Source organism: Liolophura sinensis, chromosome 7, assembly GCF_032854445.1.
Source record: "Liolophura sinensis isolate JHLJ2023 chromosome 7, CUHK_Ljap_v2, whole genome shotgun sequence".
Taxonomy (NCBI): Eukaryota; Metazoa; Mollusca; class Polyplacophora; order Chitonida; family Chitonidae; genus Liolophura; species Liolophura sinensis.
The window spans coordinates 872,679-896,321 of record NC_088301.1 but is presented as its reverse complement, the minus strand read 5'-3'; the positions used below and the strand labels follow the sequence as shown (position 1 = coordinate 896,321).

Below are 23,643 nucleotides of genomic sequence, written 5' to 3'. Positions count from 1 at the left end.
ATTCCCTGAAATAGCCTGAAATGTGTTCTCTCTGAACTGGGCTTATTTATGGATGTCCTCTCAGTATTTTCCATGTTACATACAGCTGATTCCACTCTAGTCCAGTCTTTACACTAGTCCGATCTGATTTTCCGGTCTTTAGATCAACCCAGTTTATTTGGAAATTAAATCTGACGCTTGGTTCTTGCTAAGACTGGAATGATAGAGCGCATTTCAGAGAGGTCAGCTAAAAAGAAACAACTAACACAGTGTGTAGATTAACTGAAGTATAATTTTTGATGAACAGTGTACATTTGCTGAAGTCGTCAGACATTTTGTGTCTTGGTTTTTGTTTGTTCTTGACATAGCTTGTGGCCTATTCAACAAAGGTGACTGTTCAAATTTGTGCAAGCGTAACTGTCACCGGCTTTGTCTCCCGTGTGCTGTAGATTATTCCATGACCAATAAACCCAGGCCCTGTTGGCTTGTTCCCGACTTCAAGTCAGGAGGTGCCTGGAAAAAGGCATAAACCTGAATGTCATCATTATGAGTGATTCTTCCAGGAGCATAGCATTAGGCCACCATCAAACAATGAATTAAACACATGTCAAGAGTGATTCATCCAGGAGTATGGCATTAGGCCACCATCAAACAATGAATTAAACACATGTCAAGAGTGATTCATCCAGGAGTATAGCATTAGGCCACCATCAAACAATGAATTAAACACGTCCAGGAATTCAAAGCTTTAATTGAAAGGTATAGAAATGCTGTGGACAAATGTCTGTGTAACCTGACAATGTCATTTTGAAGACTTTTTCAGTGGTAATAAAACTTATTTTTAATACCATCATTATATCAGTATCTCTTTTGCAGAAGGAATTGCCCCTTTTCAACCACCTTTGAGCCAGTATTGAACAGTAAAGTATGGCTGATAAAGACCCAACACAAGATGGTAAGAAAGTTACCTTGTTTGCTTTTTGGAGTTATTTACATACAAAGATGTCTTCAATAAGGTATTACTGGATAAAAATATTTGTAGCATTGAGGAATGAAATATCACAGTATCGCTATTCCAATTACACACATGTATCACAGTATATAGATAGTTTAAGATTAGACAATAGGTGCACTGTAAATATAAAAACAGGCCAACGCATGGACATTTCTAGTCACAAAAAGATTTTCTGAGGTGGGTGAAGTTTATGAAAACATCATGCTCACCAAGCATGTAGAGCAACGTTATCACTGTCTCTGTGAATATTAGTCTTATCATAGTACTTGTGTTTGAGTTATTTGGACTTATTGTTTACATTGTCAGGCAGTAAAAAGAAAGCACGGACGTTTGATTTCATGGCTATGTTTGAGGAGGCCAAGAAAACAGCCATGGAGAGATCACAGCCATCACTAGGTAAAAGAATTATGCTTACAACATACTATTTTATAGATTATAGGACTGATCTACTTGAATAGTTTTATTTGTCACTTTGCAGTGATAACCCATCACCTTCAGCAGAGTCCTACTCTAAAGACTCCTTCGTTGTCATATTACTGAAAAGTTGCAAAGTATAACATTAAACCCCAGCACTCATAGTGCATATATGCTCATTCTTATGGAAGGTTTCTAAACATAATTTTAATAATACACTTTTGTAAAGGGCTTTGACTACATGAAATGAAAAGCAGTGGGTTAGCATTCCTTGGTTTATTTTTCATTCTGTGATTGTATGAAATAGTTTTATAAAGATTTATACTTTTCCTAAAGACATTAATTTCTTGCTGGCTCATTGGATACTTTCGGTTCTGTTTTTCTCAGCTAATAGGCCCAAGATCATTGAGGTCACAAATCTCTCACTACTGTTGCCGTAGTTTTGCGTGCAAGTCTAAGGCAGTGTGACAGGTGCTTAGGAAATGATAATGGTTTATTCTGCGCACTCTGGGTTGTTCTGACCAAAAACCTGATTACTGTCTTGTAAGTGAAAAGTTTTGGGTATATAATGGCGTTAAACATCAATCAAACACATTTTTCAGATGAAGACAAAGAAGACACAGTAAAAACTGGCAAAGGGCCCAGCTCATCGAGCAGTAGCGGATCTGACTCTGAGAGTGACTCTGGTTCAGACTCCAGTGTCTCTGAGGATGAAATGATTGGTCCTCCCCTTCCACCAGGTACCAAACCTGCACAGAAAGCCACTGGCCGGACAGAGGCACCTGAAGATGACATGGTGGGTCCTCCACTACCCCCAGGCTTTAAGGCCCCTGACTCGAGCGGTCACACTCTGAAGAGGTCCCATGGAAAGAGTGTGGAGGGAGGCAGAGGGCAGTCAGGGGCAGTGTCCATACAGAGAGAGAGGGGTGAGGATGAGGATGAAGATGGGGATAGTGAAGAGGAGGAGGAGGAGGTAAGACAAAAACTCTTAAGATGGCAAACTTCCAGCCATTTAATGACAGTCATGGAATTGACTTAGGAACCATTTCAACACCATTGGTCTTCTTTGTTAAATATCCTAGCTTCTTATGGCATTTGCTGCTGACTTAATGTAAGGCAGGCCAGCTGTAATTGAAGGCCACTGTGTTTAATGAGAAAAAAAAAAGGTTATGAATTCTTGTTTTATGGTTCCTCTCAGGTTCGTTTATAGCATCTTCATGTAATCAAGCGAGCGATGTCTGACATTTACTGAGCTATATTAACTCTTCAAAACTCTGAACTTTCCTTTAGAAGTACGCATGATTCATGGTCTAATAACCTTTGTTATTGACACTGACAGAAGTTCAAAACAACATGGGATGTAGCTGTCGTGAGAAGTATGCGGTGTATGAAATAAATTTTTTTCACAGCTAGGTGTTAATGTGCTTGCGCATAATATGTCCCTGCACATCGACGTGTTAAGGGTTGTAGGGGGACGGTCATTTTGAGGCCAAGTAGGCTTGGTAGAAATTAATGGCAAAATGACAACAACATAGTCTACATTGATCGGCTTTGATTTTCTGCTGCCTGTTCGTTTCAGTGAAAGCCCATCGATCACTGTTCATAGCTCTGCTTATTACTGTATAATGTTGCCTCAAGGAATAAATTGGATCCAAATGCGCACGTCCTTTGAACCAAGGAAATACACACTTGAAAGGGACGATCAATGATTGGTTGAAAATGCCCTGGTGGAAGTATGCATGCCTTAATGTCATCGGTTGTCAAAAGAGTAGGTTTCCTAAGACTTTGATATGTACAGTAAAGCAAAGGTGATTACGAAGCCTAAAGTAAGTATTAATGTTGCTGACAGGAAGATGGTTTGTAGCAGTGTACTACAGAATGTAGTTACTTGTTATTTTCCTTGTCTGTCCAGGGCCTAACAAGTCGTATTCCAGAAAGTCACGAGACAGAGCTGGATCATGGGGACAAAACAGTAAGTGGTCAGATGTTCTGAAATAGTATTGAGTACAGAATGAATCAATGAAATAAATGGAAAACAAGGACAAAATTGCAATAGCTCCGACATCCCCAATAAATCGGCCATGATAGTTTCAAAATAAAGTAAAGGACATAGATGATAGATCAGTTGTCTAAATTATGATGTTCAAGTGTTTAGACTTTTTTCCTTATGCCATTAAAAACTCTTTTGATGCCCTATAAAGAAGAGAAGAAGCTTAGATCGTAAATGTTTCAGTTACGTTTTAGGGTGAGACCCTGCTCTCCACATGGCATCTGATGAATGTGGTGTACTTTCAGTTCCAGTATTACATTTTGACAGTACTTCAGGGGAGATAACTGCCCATTTATGAAAGACAATGGATGTTTCTCCCAGCTAGACCTAAACACTATTGTTATCTTTTTAGGTATCTGCTCTTGCCCTGGACCCGTCTGGAGCTCGTCTTGTCACAGGAGGGTTTGACTACAATGTCAAATTTTGGGACTTTGCTGGCATGGATAGCTCTTTTAAGTCCTTCAGACAGCTGCGTCCTTGTGAATGGTAGGTGGTCAACCATAACTACTGTTACATTAAATGCCTAAACCAGGTCGTAGTTTTTTGTCTGTTTGATATCTTTGCGTACACGTACGTAGGATTGCTTGTATTTTGTGATTTTCATGGAAACATTTGTAGTGTTTTTTAAGTAACCGACACAGTAGTAAATGTTTACAAAAAGCCAAATTTTTAGAGCTTCCACTTTATTGTGTATTGAAAGATTCCTTTGTTGCATTTGATATCACTTATGTGTGACACGTCTTGTGTGTGATACATCTTGTGTTTGATATGTCTTGTGTCTGATACATCTTGTGTCTGATATATCTTGTACCTGATACATCTTGTGTCTGATACGTCTTGTGTCTGATACGTCTTGTACCTGATACGTCTTGTACGTGATACGTCTTGTGTCTGATACGTCTTGTGTCTGATACGTCATGTGTGTGATACGTCTTGTACCTGATACGTCTTGTGTCTGTTACATCTTGTGTCTGATACGTCTTGTGTGTGATACATCTTGTGTGTGATACGTCTTGTGTGTGATATGCCTTGTGTGTGATATGTCTTGTGTCTGATACGTCTTGTGTCTGATACATCTTGTGTGTGATGTCTTGTGTCTGATACATCTTGTGTGTGATATGTCTTGTGTGTGATATGTCTTGTGTGTGATACGTCTTGTGTGTGATTCGTCTTGTACCTGATATGTCTTGTGTGTGATACGTCTTGTGTGTGATATGTCTTGTGTGTGATACGTCTTGTATCTGATACGTCTTGTGTCTGATACATCTTGTGTGTGATATGTCTTGTGTCTGATACATCTTGTGTGTGATACGTCTTGTGTGTGATACGTCTTGTGTGTGATTCGTCTTGTACCTGATACGTCTTGTGTGTGATACATCTTGTGTGTGATACATCTTGTGTCTGATACGTCTTGTGTGTGATACGTCTTCTGTGTGATACATCTTGTGTGTGATATGTCTTGTGTCTGATATGTCTTGTGTGTGATATGTCTTGTGTGTGATACGTCATGTGTGTGATACATCTTGTGTTTGATATGTCTTGTGTCTGATACATCTTGTGTGTGATATGTCTTGTGTCTGATACATCTTGTGTGTGATACGTCTTGTGTGTGATTCGTCTTGTACCTGATACGTCTTGTGTGTGATATGTCTTGTGTGTGATACATCTTGTGTTTGATATGTCTTGTGTCTGATACATCTTGTGTGTGATATGTCTTGTACCTGATACGTCTTGTGTGTGATATGGCTTGTACCTGATACGTCTTGTGTCTGATACGTCTTGTGTAATTCAGTCACCAGATCAAAACCCTTGAGTACAGCCCTACTGGAGAGGTCATTCTTGTTGTGGCTGGCAACTCACAGGCTAAGGTCATAGACCGAGACGGCTTTGAGAAGATGGAGTGTGTGAAAGGAGACCAGTACCTGGTGGATATGGCCAGTACCAAGGTGAGGGGGCTCTCACTGACTCAAGTGTATTTCTCAGATGGAGATTGTGCTATATATAGAAACACCTGTAATTCTCAACTCTATGTAATATAGCGAGTAGTTTTTACACAGGACTGCTGTTTTGTTTTCAGGGCCACACAGCCATGTTGAACTCCGGCTGCTGGAATCCGAAAATCAAGGAGGAATTTCTCACATGTGCAAATGATGGGTGAGAAATATAAGTTGATAACAGTACTGAATCTCTGAATGAGAATTGCTTGTTGTCACTATTGAAGAGTCATTTAAAATATGACTGTTCTGTAGTGAAAGTGAAGTTTTGTGAAAAATCTTATAAAATGGGAGAGAAATGTACTTTCAGGCAAACTCTGTGTGAATGTCTTTCAGGTTAACGCTGTGTGAGTGTCCTTAAGGTTAACGCTGTGTGGGTGTCTTTCAGGTTAACCCTATGTGAGTGTCTTTCAGGTTAACGCTGTGTGAGTGTCCTTAAGGTTAACTCTGTGTGAGTGTCCTTAAGGTTAACTCTGTGTGAGTGTCTTTCAGGTTAACGCTGTGCTTTACGTGACTTTTCAAATGATGTGCGATTCAGTCCCATAAACATTTATACAAGTTGAAGTAAACTTGTACAATTTAATTTTTCTATTCCCTAACGCAGGATGTTTATCATGCCAGGTATTGTTCAGAGAAGTTGCAAAAATTATACAGATTCAAATGTAGTTTGAAGACTTCTGTTTAGAACGATCCCCTCACTTACGATCCTCTCACTTATGATCACCTCACTTACGATCACCTCACTTACGATCCCCTCACTTACGATCGCCTCACTTTTTCAGAGTAAAGCTTACATGTAAGTGTGTTCTGTTTCCGTGTTCTGTCTTGAAGAACAGTGAGGTTATGGGATGTGAATCAGGAGCGTAAACATAAGAATATAATCAAGACAAAGTCCCAGCAGGGCAGGAAGACAATTCCCACAACGTGCACGTACAGTAACGATGGGCGATATGTGGCTGCAGCGTGCCAGGATGGATCCATACAGATCTGGGAACATAGCAGGTTTTTTGTGAGTTTAGGGCTAAAACATACATGTTATACCTTAAACATTTTACAAGTCTTTAATGGCATTTAATTTAAGTCACAACATCGTCACTAGGACAAGAAAACAAGAATTGTTTTATTTACCATAGTAATGGGGAGAAGGAATATTTTTTAATTCCATGAGGACTTGTCTCTGGGTGTTCTCACATCTCCATTAACTGGCACCACTTGCTTGATTGGTGCTGTACATTGTACTTTTACCAAAATTGGCAGCTGTCAAATTTATGGGTCAGTCATCTTCCAGTGGAGACTGTATTCTATTGTGTGACACCATTGATTATACTTGGCCAGCAAGATCTCATTTTTAAGCGCAACAATTTCTGTGAGCTTTGGAATGTCTGGAAAAGGATGATAATATCCATGTTGTTGCTGTAATGACCAGAACCTTCTGTGTTTGTACAGGGTTGTAATATTTTCTGTTTCTGTTTCTCTTTCTCTAGGTAAATGTGGCTTTGAAGAATAGAAATGCTCACATGAACGGCAGTGACACGTCATCATTGAAATTCTCTTATGATGGAAAAGTCTTAGCCTCAAGGGGAGGTAAGCATGATGACAACATTTGTGCTGTGGAGATTCTGAAGTTTTAGTAAATTGTTAGGGCATAAGCATAGTTTGACCTGTAGGAAAATGGTGTTCATATCTCAGTGAATAGTGTCAGAGGCATTGGGAATAAATTATCTGTTCTTATCACATCTTAGAAACGATGTGGAATGAGTTATGTTAGGGACCTTCCCCATAAATCATTTGCATTCGTTTATGTTTTCTCTCCCAAAAAAACAAATCCAAGCTACGCCCTTCCATTCGGTTTAAACGATTTAAAGGAATCAAAGGATTCCCCACATCGGTCGGCCACATTTAAACATCGTTGTGTAAACCGGCAATTGGTAAAGTGGCTATCAGTGCCAGTCTACTTTATATAACAAATCTGAACAGCAACAGTGGCTCCACTTGTGAAACCTTTTCCCACAAGGCACAAGTTTCGCACTTACATATTTTGACGGTGTTAAGTATATAGACCTAATTATGTGGTCGGACGTACAGTATGTAGTCCTGCCTATATCTAAAACAGGCCTACTTTTGTGTCCACTGTCCAGTTATGCTACATCCTGCAGTAGCACTGGAGGTTTTGTAAAAGCCGATGTCGAGTGCTGACTGCTATATGGTGCAATGGGCTTTTGTCCAGATTTGGGCAAATCTTAGCTTAAGATCTAATCAAGAATATTTAAGGCATTTAATGTAAAATATTTTATACATCTTTGCGACTTTGGATGTGGCCAAGGCTGTCGTGCAGGTGTTGATGACTCCTGCTGATGAGCTCTGCTTCCCGCTGATTAAAAGTTTTCATTGTCATATGTAAGATTCTAAACAGGTGTCAGCATGTACTCACACCAAGTCTTGGTGAAACCAAATATTTAGAGGTAGGCGTACCAGTGTACCAGTAGAGATGATTACCAAAAGCTACTTACAAATTTCTGCAGGATACATGTACATACTAGCTGTCAACTTCCAGCTTATGTCTTAAGTCTTATTAATAATATTTTAATCATGCTCTTTGTTGTGTATTTGTTATCTGCTAATAATTTCTGAAATATTTAGCAGATTTTGTAATCCATACACATTGTATAGTTTGTGTCACTCTCATCCTTGTGAAAAGTATCTTCAGTTCAATCCAAGTCTGAAGTAATTGAGTGAGGCTTCCAAGGGGTGGGAGCGTAGGTGAAGTATTCGCTGGAATTTGTTATACATAACTACATTATTCATATCTTCGAGCATAATTTTAAAATAATTAGTTCATACGCATCTGTGTTACATATTGGCAATTCTGCGCTAAATTTACTGCAGACATTGTAAGGACAGACATCACGTTGTCTCAGCGATTGAGGGATACCTTTCAGAACCTCACCTGTCCCAGGTTGCAGGTGTCATATGAAATGTATGTGGTCTGTGTGTGCCATTTGATAAGTTAAATAATTAAAAAAGTTAAATAATTTTCGGCCAATTCATGCCCTCCCCATGAGACTCCCCAACCTCCCCATTCTTGAGAATGAGTTGTTTCATGTCATTCTTCAGCCAAAGTAGACACGTGACCACTACAGGGAAGCCTGTTTTGTAGTCAGGCACAATTGTTTTACCCTCAAGGGCATTTTCTTTTTTTTGCAAGCTTTATTCATGTTTAAGGGAGAGTTGTTATTATTAACAATCGACTGATTGGATACATTACATTTTTTTAACAAAGTAACTAAAAGGTGAGAAAGCTAAAATAAAAAGTGATGTGTTACTTAATTTGGTATATAATTTACTGCGTTGTGAAAGTGTGATGTAGGAAAGATAAACACAGCTGGGTCGTATCCTGTTGCAAGGAAAAAAATCGAATGAACTTGACACCCATTGTTTGAGTGTTCATTCATTTAATTTGTTTTAACCGAACCTGAAGCAAACTATTTATGTGGAGGGTCCCTTGTGATTCTTTAATTTTGAGGTGATTGTAAACTTTCAGTACCTAACCATGATTATTGGTGTAGTACTAATGCATGTAAAAGTACCCTCTCACTGTCTATCACCTGACATGGGTGTGGACATGTCTGAGGCACAATTGGCAATTCTATAAATATATAAAATTACCTACATTACATTCTGTGCTCTAAATTTACAGATTTAATTTTTCATTTGTTCAGATGTTGCCTTTGTCTGCTTTTTAGGTGATGACACCCTGAAATTATGGGACATCAGAAATTTTAAGCAGCCACTCCGAGTGAAACAAAATTTGTGTAATTATTTCCCCATGTAAGTTTTCAGCCAGTACTTCTGGCATTTCGTTTATTTGAGAAAAGCTGGCAGTGTTTGTAAATGAGCTTTGTGATCAACTTAAAATTGTGCACAGTTCTATATTCTAATGTAGATTTATTTCATTGGTGTTCTCTAAGAGTCAGTCATAAATTTGAACGCATGGTTAGCCTTGTTGTTCAATGTAGAAAAAAGCTTTTACAACTGAAGCTGTATCTGTTTGTGACTAAATGGGAGATATAGTATAATATGCTTAATATTGCTTCTCAAGTTATTGTCTATGATTACTGATTTTTTTTGAGAGCACAATCTGTGAGCATGCATTATCAGGAGTTAACAAAATTTACAGCTACATTACATGTACATACCACCTCATACTACATGTAGTTGTACTGATAACACGTGGATGTGTGCCGGGTGTTCATACATACTACATGTAGTTGTACTGATAATACACGGGTGTGTACCTGGTGTTCATACATACTACATGTAGTTGTACTGATAATGCACGGGTGTGCACCTGGTGTTCATACATACTACATGTAGTTGTACTGATAATGCACGGGTGTGTACCTGGTGTTCATACATACTACATGTAGTTGTACTGATAACGCACGGGTGTGTACCGGGTGTTCATACATACTACATGTAGTTGTACTGATAACGCACGGGTGTGGACCTGGTGTTCATACATACTACATGTAGTTGTACTGATAACACACGGGTGTGGACCTGGTGTTCGTACATACTACATGTAGTTGTACTGATAACACACGGGTGTGTACCGGGTGTTCATACATACTACATGTAGTTGTACTGATAACACACGGGTGTGCACCAGGTGTTCATACATACTACATGTAGTTGTACTGATAACACACGGGTGTGCACCGGGTGTTCATACATACTACATGTAGTTGTACTGATAACACACGGGTGTGGACCTGGTGTTCATACATACTACCTGTAGTTGTACTGATAACACACGGGTGTGGACCTGGTGTTCATACATACTACATGTAGTTGTACTGATAACACACGGGTGTGCACCTGGTGTTCATACATACTACATGTAGTTGTACTGATAACACACGGGTGTGTACCTGGTGTTCATACATACTACATGTAGTTGTACTGATAACACACGGTTGTGCACCTGGTGTTCATACATACTACATGTAGTTGTACTGATAACACACGGGTGTGCACCTGGTGTTCATACATACTACATGTAGTTGTACTGATAACACAGGGGTGTGCACCAGGTGTTCATACATACTACATGTAGTTGTACTGATAACACACGGGTGTGTACCTGGTGTTCATACATACTACATGTAGTTGTACTGATAACACACGGGTGTGTACCTGGTGTTCATACATACTACATGTAGTTGTACTGATAACACACGGTTGTGCACCTGGTGTTCATACATACTACATGTAGTTGTACTGATAACACACGGGTGTGCACCTGGTGTTCATACATACTACATGTAGTTGTACTGATAACACACGGGTGTGTACCTGGTGTTCATACATACTACATGTAGTTGTACTGATAACACACGGTTGTGCACCTGGTGTTCATACATACTACATGTAGTTGTACTGATAACACACGGGTGTGCACCTGGTGTTCATACATACTACATGTAGTTGTACTGATAACACACGGGTGTGTACCTGGTGTTCGTACATACTACATGTAGTTGTACTGATAACACACGGTTGTGCACCTGGTGTTCATACATACTACATGTAGTTGTACTGATAACACACGGGTGTGCACCGGGTGTTCATACATACTACATGTAGTTGTACTGATAACACACGGGTGTGCACCTGGTGTTCATACATACTACATGTAGTTGTACTGATAACACACGGGTGTGCACCGGGTGTTCATACATACTACATGTAGTTGTACTGATAACACACGGGTGTGCACCGGGTGTTCATACATACTACATGTAGTTGTACTGATAACACACGGGTGTGCACCGGGTGTTCATACATACTACATGTAGTTGTACTGATAACACACGGGTGTGCACCTGGTGTTCATACATACTACATGTAGTTGTACTGATAACACACGGGTGTGCACCGGGTGTTCATACATACTACATGTAGTTGTACTGATAACACACGGGTGTGCACCTGGTGTTCATACATACTACATGTAGTTTTACTGATAACACACGGGTGTGCACCTGGTGTTCATACATACTACATGTAGTTGTACTGATAACACACGGGTGTGCACCGGGTGTTCATACATACTACATGTAGTTGTACTGATAACACACGGGTGTGCACCTGGTGTTCATACATACTACATGTAGTTGTACTGATAACACACGGGTGTGCACCGGGTGTTCATACATACTACATGTAGTTGTACTGATAACACACGGGTGTGCACCGGGTGTTCATACATACTACATGTAGTTGTACTGATAACACACGGGTGTGTACCTGGTGTTCGTACATACTACATGTAGTTTTACTGATAGTACATGGGTGTGGACCTGGTGTTCATATTGTATCTGCCTTGATTACAGGACAGACTGTTTGTTCAGCCCTGATGACAGGCTGGTTGTTACTGGCTTATCTGTGAAGAAGAACGAAGCAGCAGGAAAACTTGTGTTTCTGGATAGAGAGACTCTAGATATTGCTCATTCTATGGATGTCACCACTTCAGTGAGTCTATTTATTTATTTATTTGATTGGTGTGGATAGGCCGTACTCAGGGATATTTTGTTTATATGAAGGTGACCTAGAGAGTTAGTGGAGTTAATTAAGTTGTTTATAGGTGAATGATGATTGCAAGGCCTGGTTTTACAGTTCTTTTCATTAATCTTACTATAAAGATTATCACTTATTACATGTAATACATGTACTTGATTATACCCTGGTAAATGTTACAGTAATGTTTGTCTGTTTATTTATTTGATTGGTGTTTTACGCAGTTTTCAAGAATATTTCAGTTATATGACAGTGGCCAGCATTATGGTGGGAGGAAACTGGGCAGAGCCCGGGGGAAACCCACAGGACAGCGACCAGCATTATGATGGGAGGAAACTGGGAAGAGCCCGGGGGAAACCCACACGACAATGGCCAGCATTGTGGTGGGAGGAAACCGGGCAGAGTCCTGGGGAAACCCACAACTGTTCCCAGGTTGTTATGGCTGTCATCTTTGGCTAACTACATACTAATGTTTTGTACATGTACATTCTGCCAATAAGTGTTACGAAATATACAAGTAGGTTGAAAAACATAGAATAAAACTAATAAAGTGCTGAAATATGATGTCATAGTTATGTCCCAGCCACTACACTGTACTTATAAATTATATGCGCTGTTGATAATTTGCAGAGTGTTGTGCGCTGTGTCTGGCACCCCAAACTGAACCAGATTGTGGTGGGCTGTGGGAATGGGAAGGTGAAGTTGTACTATGATCCTAAGAAGAGTCAGAGGTGAGCATTGTCCTGTAGAGTTTATGTGGTGGGCTGTGGGAGTGGGAAGGTGAAGCTGTACTATGATCCTAAGAAGAGTCAGAGGTGAGCATTGCCCTATAGGGTTTGTGTGGTGGGCTGTGGGAATGGGAAGATGAAACTGTACTATGATCCTAAGAACAGTCAGAGGTGAGCATTGTCCTGTGCTGTTTATGTGATGGGCTGTGGGAGTGGGAAGGTGAAGTTGTACTATGATCCTAAGAAGAGTCAGAGGTGAGCATTGCCCTATAGGGTTTGTGTGGTGGGCTGTGGGAATGGGAAGGTGAAGCTGTACTATGATCCTAAGAAGAGTCAGAGGTGAGCATTGCCCTATAGGGTTTGTGTGGTGGGCTGTGGGAATGGGAAGGTGAAACTGTACTATGATCCTAAGAAGAGTCAGAGGTGAGCATTGCCCTATAGGGTTTGTGTGGTGGGCTGTGGGAATGGGAAGGTGAAGTTGTACTATGATTGTAAGAACAGTCAGAGGTGAGCATTGTCCTGTGCTGTTTATGTGATGGGCTGTGGGAGTGGGAAGATGAAGCTGTACTATGATCCTAAGAACAGTCAGAGGTGAGCATTGTCCTGTGCTGTTTATGTGATGGGCTGTGGGAGTGGGAAGATGAAACTGTACTATGATCCTAAGAACAGTCAGAGGTGAGCATTGTCCTGTATGGTTTATGTGGTGGGCTGTGGGAGTGGGAAGGTGAAGTTGTACTATGATCCTAAGAAGAGTCAGAGGTGAGCATTGTCCTGTATGGTTTATGTGGTGGGCTGTGGGAGTGGGAAGATGAAGCTGTACTATGATCCTAAGAACAGTCAGAGGTGAGCATTGTCCTGTATGGTTTATGTGGTGGGCTGTGGGAGTGGGAAGATGAAGCTGTACTATGATCCTAAGAACAGTCAGAGGTGAGCATTGTCCTGTATGGTTTATGTGGTGGGCTGTGAGAGTGAAGCACTACCATATGGTATGATCCTGGGAGGAGTCTGTGGTGGACATTTTCCTACAGGGTTTATATGGTGGGCTGTGGGAGTGGGAAAGTGGGACATATACTCATATTCATGTTGGAAGGATGTTCTTTTGTAGTCTCTTTTAGCCTCTGATAATGGTGGTGCACTATTCACAACACATGCTAAGACAATTTGCTGTCTGATTGAAGGTGTACAAGACCATGTGGACGCACAGTGTACTAGATACAGTATACATACATGCTCTCGGTAGAGGAGGTTGTACTGGTTCTCTCCTATTAGTTCAGTACTATTATAGGTTACTGGTGCCCTAGTATTATTTAAATCTACCTGTGATTGTCCATGTGCAGAGGTGCCATGCTGTGTGTGGTGAAGACAAAGAGGAAGACCAAGCATGTGGAGGTCATGGCAGACAAACACATCATAACACGTGAGTGCTGCACTGACAACTACTCAAGCCATTCAGACTGATACAGTACATGTATTTATAAAGCCCAAATCTCCAGTTTCTGACTCATGTAGGGAATTTTTTCTTTCTTTTTTTTAATTTTGTAGTTTCTAGCTGTATGCAGGCATACTTTACTGGTGCTATGGTCGATGTTTTTCCTGTGATAAAACTTAACAAATTTCATCTGGCATCTTATTAATGCTGGTATGGTTTACCTCTCATCTGTCTATGCATTTGTGAACCACGAAACAGTTTTCCAGATTTTTTTTTCATAACGTTTTATCATCCTGAACTGAGTCGGAACTTGTCAAATGAGTTCACCAAGTTTGAGTTTTGGCCCATTTTGTCCATTTTTGGTAAAATCATGGCCGTTTTGTTCTGACTTTGACCTGATTATTATTTGAGCTGTTAGAGATCTTGTATTGTGAAAGTAAGACTTCCAGGCTCTTTGGTTTGGCAGAATATTTCAGCCATGTCATGGCGATGCTGACCTTCCAGTATAAAAATGAACTACATGTATGTAGATCAGCACTTGCTGCTGTCTTGGCAAAGTTACATTTAGTTTGTGTTGAGATTGACAGAAAGTATGGAGTTCACAGGTTTGACCAGTGAGTAGTAACTGTGTATTTCATTCTGAATATCAACAAGTATAATGTTTTCTTAAGAAAATTCCTTATTTCTATTCACAGCTTATGCCTTGCCAATGTACCGAGAAGGCCGGCCTACCAGTACAAGGAAGACAGAGGAGAAGTTACGGAAAGATCCAGTCAAGAGTCGAAGACCAGAATTGCCAGTCACCGGTCCAGGTCTGTTCAGAATTAATTATCTGACTTGAACATGCACATCAGCACGTGTTTGGGTTGTTAACACTCATTCTCAAGGACTCTTGTCTGAAAAAAAAACATAGTATGCATGTATGTTGCTTATAAAATATGAAATGCTGCATAAGGGCATGTATGAGTGAGTGAGTGCTTGGGGTTTAACGTCGTTCTCAACAATTTTTCAGTCATATGACGACGAAGGAATCATTAGGGTGCATGCACGTGTAATGTGCCTCCTTGTTGCAGGACGGATTTCCACCGCTCTTTTATTTAGTGCTGCATCACTGAGACGACTTACCGAAGGCAAGTAAGCCGCCCCGCCCGAGCCATTATACTGATACGGGTCATCCAGTCGTTGCACTATCCCCTTCATGCTGAACGCCAAGCGAGGAAGTTACAACTTCCTCTTTTAAAGTCTTAGGTGTGACTCGACCAAGGATTGATCCTGGATCTACCGGTCCCGAAGCGGACGCTCTACCAACTGTGCTATCCGGGCCGGTGGCATGTATGAAATCAGTATACAACCTTTTTGTATGGTACATGGAAATTATGTTGGTTTTCAGATAGTCCTTCAGGCTATTCTACCTGTGCTGTTCATGTTATGGGAGTAGTTGTGAATGGTATTTTGTATGTTTCCCCCAGGGGAGGGAGGCCGAGTGGGAGCTAAGGGAGCCACTTTGTCACAGTACGTTGTCCAGCAATTGGTGCTGAGGAAGCCAGATGCTGCCGATAAGGACCCCAGGAATGCCATTCTGCGGCATGCCAAGGAGGCCTCCGAGAACCCCTACTGGATAGCTCCTGCCTACGCAAGGTTTGGCCAATTTGCTAAATTATCATTTCTATATGCTTTAAGAGGTTATCTATTTTTGACAAAAAAATCTTAAAAAAAATATTTGCTAATCAAGTCAAATTTTCTGTACTTACCAGGATAAAAACAGTAAATATCAGTGAATTTGAAAGGCAACATGTGCACAGAGGTCGATATTTTGTGAATGGTGATTTATTTTGACTGTTCTAAAATAATAGTAATAATGTTGGTAAGAGATAGATCTGCGTAATTTTTGAGGGGTGACTGCACTTGTGTGTTAAAATGTATTGCGTGTAATGCAGACCCATATTAACATCTCGAGGGCTAATATTTCACGAGTAAATTTTTTCACATACATTCTTTCATGTTGGAAGTGCTTGGATCAAGGATATATTGCCCTCATTTCATAAAATTTATTAGGAAATTTTATCGATTTGAAATTAGTTGGGGGGTATGCCTAATCTAAAATGAAACCATAACGCTTTAAAGAAGGGAAGTAATTCATATGAGCGAACAAGCTTAGCCTGACGCAGAGTGGTCTCCCTTGGCTTGTTACAGAACTCAGCCAAAAGCGATTTTCCAGGAAGAGGAGGAGGAGGAGGAAGAAGAAACAGACACAGAACCTTTGTGGAAAAAAGCAAAGCTCACTCAGTGATTGATTAGTGATGGAATGAATCAGATACTTTTATGTAGGGACCAGTTGCTAGGATCATGTGTAACTGAGAAAGGTTCTTCTGTATTTGGCCACTGGCCCATGCCTATGCACTGCTGTGCCAGCATACCCTATTCCTAGGAACAACTTCTGGGATATATGTCTCAAAACATGTTGCAAGCATTTTTCCTTACATTTTAAGGAATCTAACATGTTCAGACAGGCAATTCAAAAAGCAGATGAAGATATGAGTTTGGAGTACTACAGACACTATTGGTCAGCAAATTACTGGATGAACAGTGCCAAACAAATAGGTTAAAATATTACTACCTAACCTTGTACGTAGAGTCGATTAAAGAGACTAAAGTACATTGTTGGCATGAACTCTGATATGGTGCGTGTTTGAAAGACTGAAACTGGCACAAGGATCTATTAGATTTATGTATTTGATTGGTGTTTTATGCAATATTAAGGAATATTTCACCTATATGACTGCGGCCAGTATGATGGCGAGAGGAAACTGAGCAAAGCCCAGGGCCCATGCACATCCACAGCGGGCATAAGGAGAAGTTCATCTCAGTGAATTTATCAGTCCATGATTTCCTTGTGAAACAGGACCCAGATTAGAATCTAATAAAATTACAATCGATAAAGGATATTTATTGAAAGTATAAATTTATTTCATCCTTCTCCAAAACAACTGGAGATGTTTATGAAGAACACCAGGTTTTACTATCAATGTTATATCATTGCATGAAAGACATCTTTTTGTTGGTACCTTACCAGTAAAATAAATAACTGTTTATAACATTTGATAACATTTGCATCTCTCTTTATTATTCTTGCTTTTCTGTGGCTTGTATGTCCGTTTTCACACACAACCGATTGTTGGTTTAACTCTTAACACTGGGTACAAGATCATTAATTATACTGTCCAGCTGTTTGGTGAAAGCATCAAAAGAAAACATCTTTATGACTCTGTCATGTCCTGCCTGCCCTAATTTGGCTTTGAGCTTTTCATCTGTTGTAATTTTCACCATGGCTTCAGCAAAACTCTCTGGGCTTTGTTCACAGAGGTAGCCTGTCTGACCATCAGCTACTGTTTCCAGAGGCCCACCACTGGCCACTGCTATCACAGGACACTTCATGAACATAGCCTCTACAGGAACAATCCCAAAGTGCTCTTTGTCTGGGGTGTAGAGGAGACAGGAGCTGTTATGCAGCAAAGTTCGCTTCTCCGTATCACTAAACGATCTTAGGAACGTCACGTGGTCGTCCAGCTTCAGATCTGTGGTCAGTTTCCTCAGTTCTGTGTAATGCTCCACATTCTCCACAACTCGGTCATCATAACCTCCTGCCATTACTAGGTGGATTTTGTCCAGACTTCCTAGCTTTTCCTCAAGTTTAGCTGACAAAAATAATAGCATTAAAAATGTTACAATGGATCCTCTGACACACCTTGACTGGGTGGGCATGCACATGTACTTCCAATTATCTTGGGGTTTTAAGCCAACGAAAAGACCATCATGGTCTATATCCCCCATGACAAGCACTTTATCCCACATCAGACAAAATACTCCGATTTTGCAATGGACAACAACAGTGATGTGGGGTACAGATATATTCTCAAATCCTGCAGACATCAAATGTGTCTGCTGAGTAGGTTATCTCTCACTGATGGGGTCCAACGATGGTCACATCACTGAAGTCATTCACCTATACATCGGTTTTCTGCACAGAACTGTTGGGTATTTGCAGGATAAATTTGTTTCCTGGTGACTAATACTACACTTTCTATAACATCTGGATGTGGATACCTGTACTTGATGTTAGTGTGTTTTTGAAGATTTTTTTTAAGTCACTTTATTTGAACTATCCACTACCAAGCTGTCGTTACACATTGATTTTATTTGTACTATTACAATAAACAAACTATGGGACATCTCATGAATTAGCAAACATCAGGAATACAATAATTTTAACAAATCTCCAAAATTTAATCTGGCTGATGCCAGACTAGCTTTTCAGACTTACCTAGTGCCTGGATGGCCAGCCCTAAGTTTTTCTTTCTCTCGTATCGGTTGATGGACAGGAAAATCACTCTTGCCTGTTTAGGGAGGAGATCTCCTGGGGGATCTATTGGCTTTTGGAAGGCGGAAAAATCAGGAATTGGGTAGACCACCTTAGGCTGGATATGAGACAGGGACTTAAAGGATGACTTGAAGACAGTGGCTGAAACATCGGAAATAACAGGGAATTCTTAAGAACAATGAAGAAATTCAGGTGAACTTAAACATAAAGCAGTTGTACAGCATCATTTAAATGATCATATAAACACAAATTTTGAGATAAATACATGGGTTTAAACACAAATTGACCACAAAATTTGATTGAATAAGATCCAATAAACTTTTCATTTGTCACATCTAATGCACAGGTCTGCTTGACTCAAGACGACAAGTGCACACCCCGACGCCACTTATTTTTTATATTTCAACACTTTTAGGCTACATATCAAAGTTACACTTGATATAATGTCTACTGAATCACTACTTCGACCCAATGTCAGCATGTAATTAAGCACGTTACGACCACTGTTATACAGTGTCTGCCACCCCCATAGTTCATTAGCTTCATTTTCGTAGCGTTAGCGAGTGTTGCACATATTGACATTGTGTTTAATGCGTCACACTGCATAGGTTCTACATAAAATGAGTAAGCACCTGTAAATTTACTGTTGACTAGCACACAGTCTGCCATTCCAGTAGTCTTCTCTTCAAGCCAATCAATAGGTCCTCGGTACAGTCTCTTCAGGAATGTTTGTCGTTTGGTAAGCAGCATGTCCGGAAAGTGACAGTAAAACAGCACCTTCTTGCCACTGAATGTGAGGGCTGGTATACAGGCGGATATCTGATCGCAGAATATTACGTCGTACTGAATGCTGCTGAACATGACGAGGTAGCAAGCGGCCACAATCATGCGAATGTAAGCGCACAGAGCCATGCAGCGGCCGAACACACTGCGGGGTAGCCAGTCCCCGACTACTGTCACTTTTAAACTACCGTCTTTTGTTTCCTGAAAACAGTGGTTGGGATCATGATGACATGTCACAAACTCAACCCTGTGTTGCCGACTTTTCAAGGCGAGTGCCGCGTCGATGACCGCTCGTTCAGCGCCTCCGATTCCCAAATCTGGGTGAAGAAAGACCACTTTAACCATTGCGTCCTGTGAATAACTCCGCACGGACTAAGGCCCAACTTCGTCCTGGTATTCAAACAAGACATTCGCTCATCTGAAATGTGGAAACTCAGCGTGGCTGATTATCGGTAATCTTGGGAAAATTTGTACACCGGATCTGACATCACATAAAACGCACTGACATGACGCGCATGCCCACAACGTCTTTTCGAGCCGAACACAGTCGTATGTGCTCATCCTCACGGAAAAAGAAGACAGCTTATAGCATCATCCCACAAAGATTTAAAAGAGCGATAGGAGAGACAAATAATAATATTAAATAACTAATACACAAGAACAAGTATACACTGTGTCTTCAAAAATAAAAACTTAAACAATATATATTGGTCATTTCGGAGGTTATCCCGAAGTTAGTGTTTTTAACTCGTCTAGTAAAACATTCGACGGATGCCTACGTATTGTTACATGTGTGCTCATCTAGTCAGAAATTTGCTCTCTCTAAGGTTACGCGACTAGCAATATTCACCCTGTGGATTGTTAGAGTGAAGATGTAAAAGGGTATTCAGTGGCTGCTTTGTAAAGTTACATTTAAGCTCAACATGGCTATTATTATAGGTGTCAGTATGGGCTTACATGCATATCATGAACAGATGGAGCTGGACTATTCTAGGCCAACATGCATGTACCTCCATGATTACCGATTCTGTAAATGAGCTAAAATTTCGACCATGATTAAGTTATTCATGCTTTTGGCCTAATTCTGAAAACTATGTTGATCTTATAAAGTTGTTTACAGGTTTGTTAAAAGGTAATTAAGATGATGTCCTTCTCGAGGGGCTAGAAAAATATGTTTCAACGCAATGGTATAATATTATTCTATGACCTTTGGTTGCCTCTGTAGGTGAGCTTTTGGAGCAAATTTTTAGGGCCGTACTACGTTCCCACATGTATATAGTTCAAACGATCCGAGAATTAAGATCCTTATAACTACCAGCTTCTCATACCAATCCAAGTTGTTTACCAGTATACAAAATGTACTCATAGGCTTATAAATACTCCAATGATATGCATTTTAATTGACATGGAAATATTTACCATGATGCAACCCATATCATTAAATTTATTTATGTTATTGGTGCTTCAGTCACATGCAAAATTGAAAAAATGGGCAGTAGTGACAAAGTAGTAACCAGCTTTACAGTGGAATTCAGGAAAAAAAAAAAACATTACATTACATGTATTAACGCATATTATGTGCTTATAGTCGTATACTTCAAATAGCCATGTACTGTTGGATTTGAAAACATTTTCGTTGATCTGTGAATCACCTCTCTGGTATATGTGGGTCCTTGTCCAGTGAGGTCACATGTTTTATCGCCTCCGACTCAGCTCCACTGTAGCTTGTATCAATACTTGTCTTCGTCAGAGATAAGGCAACATGCTACTTATGCTTAGCCCAGTTTCTTCACTCCATCCATCCATCTATAAATCTTAAGACTTTCGTCATAAACATTTAAAAGAAACAGTCTTCACAGCATCAAACACCTGGACAATCAAATCAATAAATACACAAATAATCTGGGTGTCTAATTTGTGAAGTCAGTATTGCTGATGTCCCTTGGTCACTATCATAACAACTGGTCACACTGCATTTTTGTGTAACAAATTTATTCATTCGCTTCTGGTGTACAGTTGAGTACTTCAGTATAATTAACATATATGCGGCAATTAATGGTAAATGTAGTACAGGTACATGCACAAGGATGGCAGAGATAAAAATTATTCTATTCATTAATATATTTGAGGTGTGATGTCTGGCTGTACTAGGTGTGGTGAGGCCTGACTGTATCAGGTGTGATGAGGTCTGACTGTACCAGGTGCCATGTCAGACTGTACCATGTGTGATGAGGTCTGACTGTACCAGGTGTCATGTCAGACTGTGCCATGTGTGATGAGGTCTGACTGTACCAGGTGTCATGTCAGACTGTACCAGGTGTGATGAGGTTTGACTGTACCAGGTGTCATGCCAGACTGTACCATGTGTGATGAGGTCTGACTGTACCAGCTGTGATTAGGTCTGGCTTTATCAGGTGTGATGAGGTCTGGCTGTACCAGGTTTGATGAGGTCAGACTGTAACAGCTGTGATGAGGTCTGACTGTACCAGGTGTGATTAGGTCTGGCTTTATCAGGTGTGATGAGGTCTGGCTGTACCAGGTTTGATGAGGTCAGACTGTACCAGCTGTGATGAGGTCAGACTGTTCCAGGTGTGATGAGGTCAGACTGTTCCAGGTGTGAGGAGGTCAGACTGTACAAGGTGTGATGAGGTTTGGCTGTACACCTGAACAGTCTGACCTCATCACAACTAGCTGGTATAGTCTGATATGATTTTGGCATCATTTTTTATGTTTCTACTCCTTTAAAAGGATTTCATCTATAATGCAATCAGTTTGCATCTATTGGAGTGATTACTTAGAATTATGTGCATTTGTACATGTGTGTTAATTTTATACCAATACTTCATGTTTAAAAAAACACCACTGAAGATCCCCAAATGAAAACATTTATAAGAAAGGAGAGCAGAGAGAAGATCAAGATGAGGAGGACTTTACTGCATGAGGTTGTCCAGCAAATGAGGGAGCAGTCATTGCATGGTTACATGGATGCTAACTGTAGGGAGCAGTTGTTCCTTATACATAATGTGGCACTGGGTATTTGATTTATTTATTTAATTGATTGGTATTTTACGCTGTACTCAAGAATATTTCACTTAAACAACGGCGGCCAGCATTATGGTGGGTGAAACCCATGACCCACTGCGTATTTGAGCCAAGTTATATGCTAAATAAGAGCAAGTACACATAGTACTCTCATGTTAACCTCCACATGTGTTTAATAATGAAATGTTTTCATTGTAGATATACACACTGGATGTGGATATAACTTGGATCCCTGGTTAATATCCGCAGCCTCTATATCCACCATGACAGATATGTGTGCAGGACTGATTGATTATACATTTACATTTTTCATACTTAAAGATGGTCTTTAAACATTCAGACATTATATTCACTCATACTTGTTTATTTGCATTCTCAACTGTGTAACTTTCTGGTGCACCGACTGGTTGACCTGTATCAGTATAATGGCTCGGGCGGTGCGGCTTACTTGCCTTCGGTAAGTCGTCTCAGTGAAGCAGCACTAGATAAAAGAGGGGTGAAAATCCGTCCTGCGGTAAGGAGGCACATTACATACACCCTAAGGATTCCTTCGTCGTCATATGACTGAAAAATTGTTAAACCCCAAGCACTCACTCACTCACTCATTCTCAACTGCTAGTCTTACTAAAGTAAATATGCGAAATGCTTTTTTTGCACCATTCCTCACTAGGAAACGTTTCAATTCCCATGGTTTGGGTATCTCAGGCGACCTCTGGTGCTCCTTATGTACAGAGTGTCTCCGCTAATTTGAGTTATATTTTGGGCAAAAATGCTCAATTCCTAAGATTTCTCTGCATGGTGTACCCCACTATCTACATACACATATCCGTTGCAGTTAGCTGACTTTGCTGTACATGTGTCATTCATTGCCCTTAATATGTCTAAAATGCCATGTAAATGCACAGGGCCCAAGCATTTCAAACCTTATGCTTTCTACATTTTGAAAGTGTCAGGTCTTAACACATTTCACAGGCAACTACCATGAATACAGTGTAATGTTACATTTATCATTATGTTGTGTTCATTGTAAAATTATTAAGTTTTTCCTCTCTCTTCAAACTTTTTGGCCTTTTTACTGAATTATTTTTTGCAATTTTCATGTGGCAACTATGGAGATAACCCTGCGTTGATCATTGTATACACAGAGGTTGAGCATGTAACAACATCAAATTATTTATCCCTTAATTTTGGTAAGCATGCAGTCTCTTTTAATTTTCTCCGCAACACTTTTAACTGACATAACAAATATTGG

The 23,643-nt window shown here is 40.2% G+C and overlaps 2 protein-coding genes across 2 annotated transcripts; one reads left to right on the top strand and one right to left on the bottom strand.

Annotated features, from left to right (window-relative positions):
- The first annotated feature begins 854 nt into the window (after positions 1–854).
- On the top strand, positions 855–16,490 carry LOC135470017 (WD repeat-containing protein 70-like). Its single transcript, XM_064748709.1, has 16 exons — positions 855–934; positions 1,301–1,390; positions 2,011–2,381; positions 3,321–3,380; positions 3,811–3,944; positions 5,251–5,404; positions 5,536–5,612; positions 6,284–6,461; positions 6,937–7,036; positions 9,196–9,280; positions 11,848–11,986; positions 12,662–12,762; positions 14,097–14,176; positions 14,884–15,000; positions 15,658–15,826; positions 16,382–16,490. The coding sequence occupies exons 1-16, from the start codon at positions 907–909 to the stop codon at positions 16,476–16,478; spliced, it is 1,980 nt and encodes a 659-aa protein (XP_064604779.1). The 5' UTR covers positions 855–906; the 3' UTR covers positions 16,479–16,490.
- Positions 16,491–17,244: 754 nt separating this feature from the next.
- LOC135470019 (alpha-1,3/1,6-mannosyltransferase ALG2-like) lies at positions 17,245–19,839 on the bottom strand. Its single transcript, XM_064748710.1, has 3 exons — positions 19,199–19,839; positions 18,510–18,707; positions 17,245–17,883 (listed from the first exon to the last, which is right to left on the bottom strand). Exons 1-3 carry the CDS (start codon positions 19,692–19,694, stop codon positions 17,369–17,371), a joined length of 1,209 nt encoding a protein of 402 aa, XP_064604780.1. The 5' UTR covers positions 19,695–19,839; the 3' UTR covers positions 17,245–17,368.
- Positions 19,840–23,643: the final 3,804 nt, after the last annotated feature.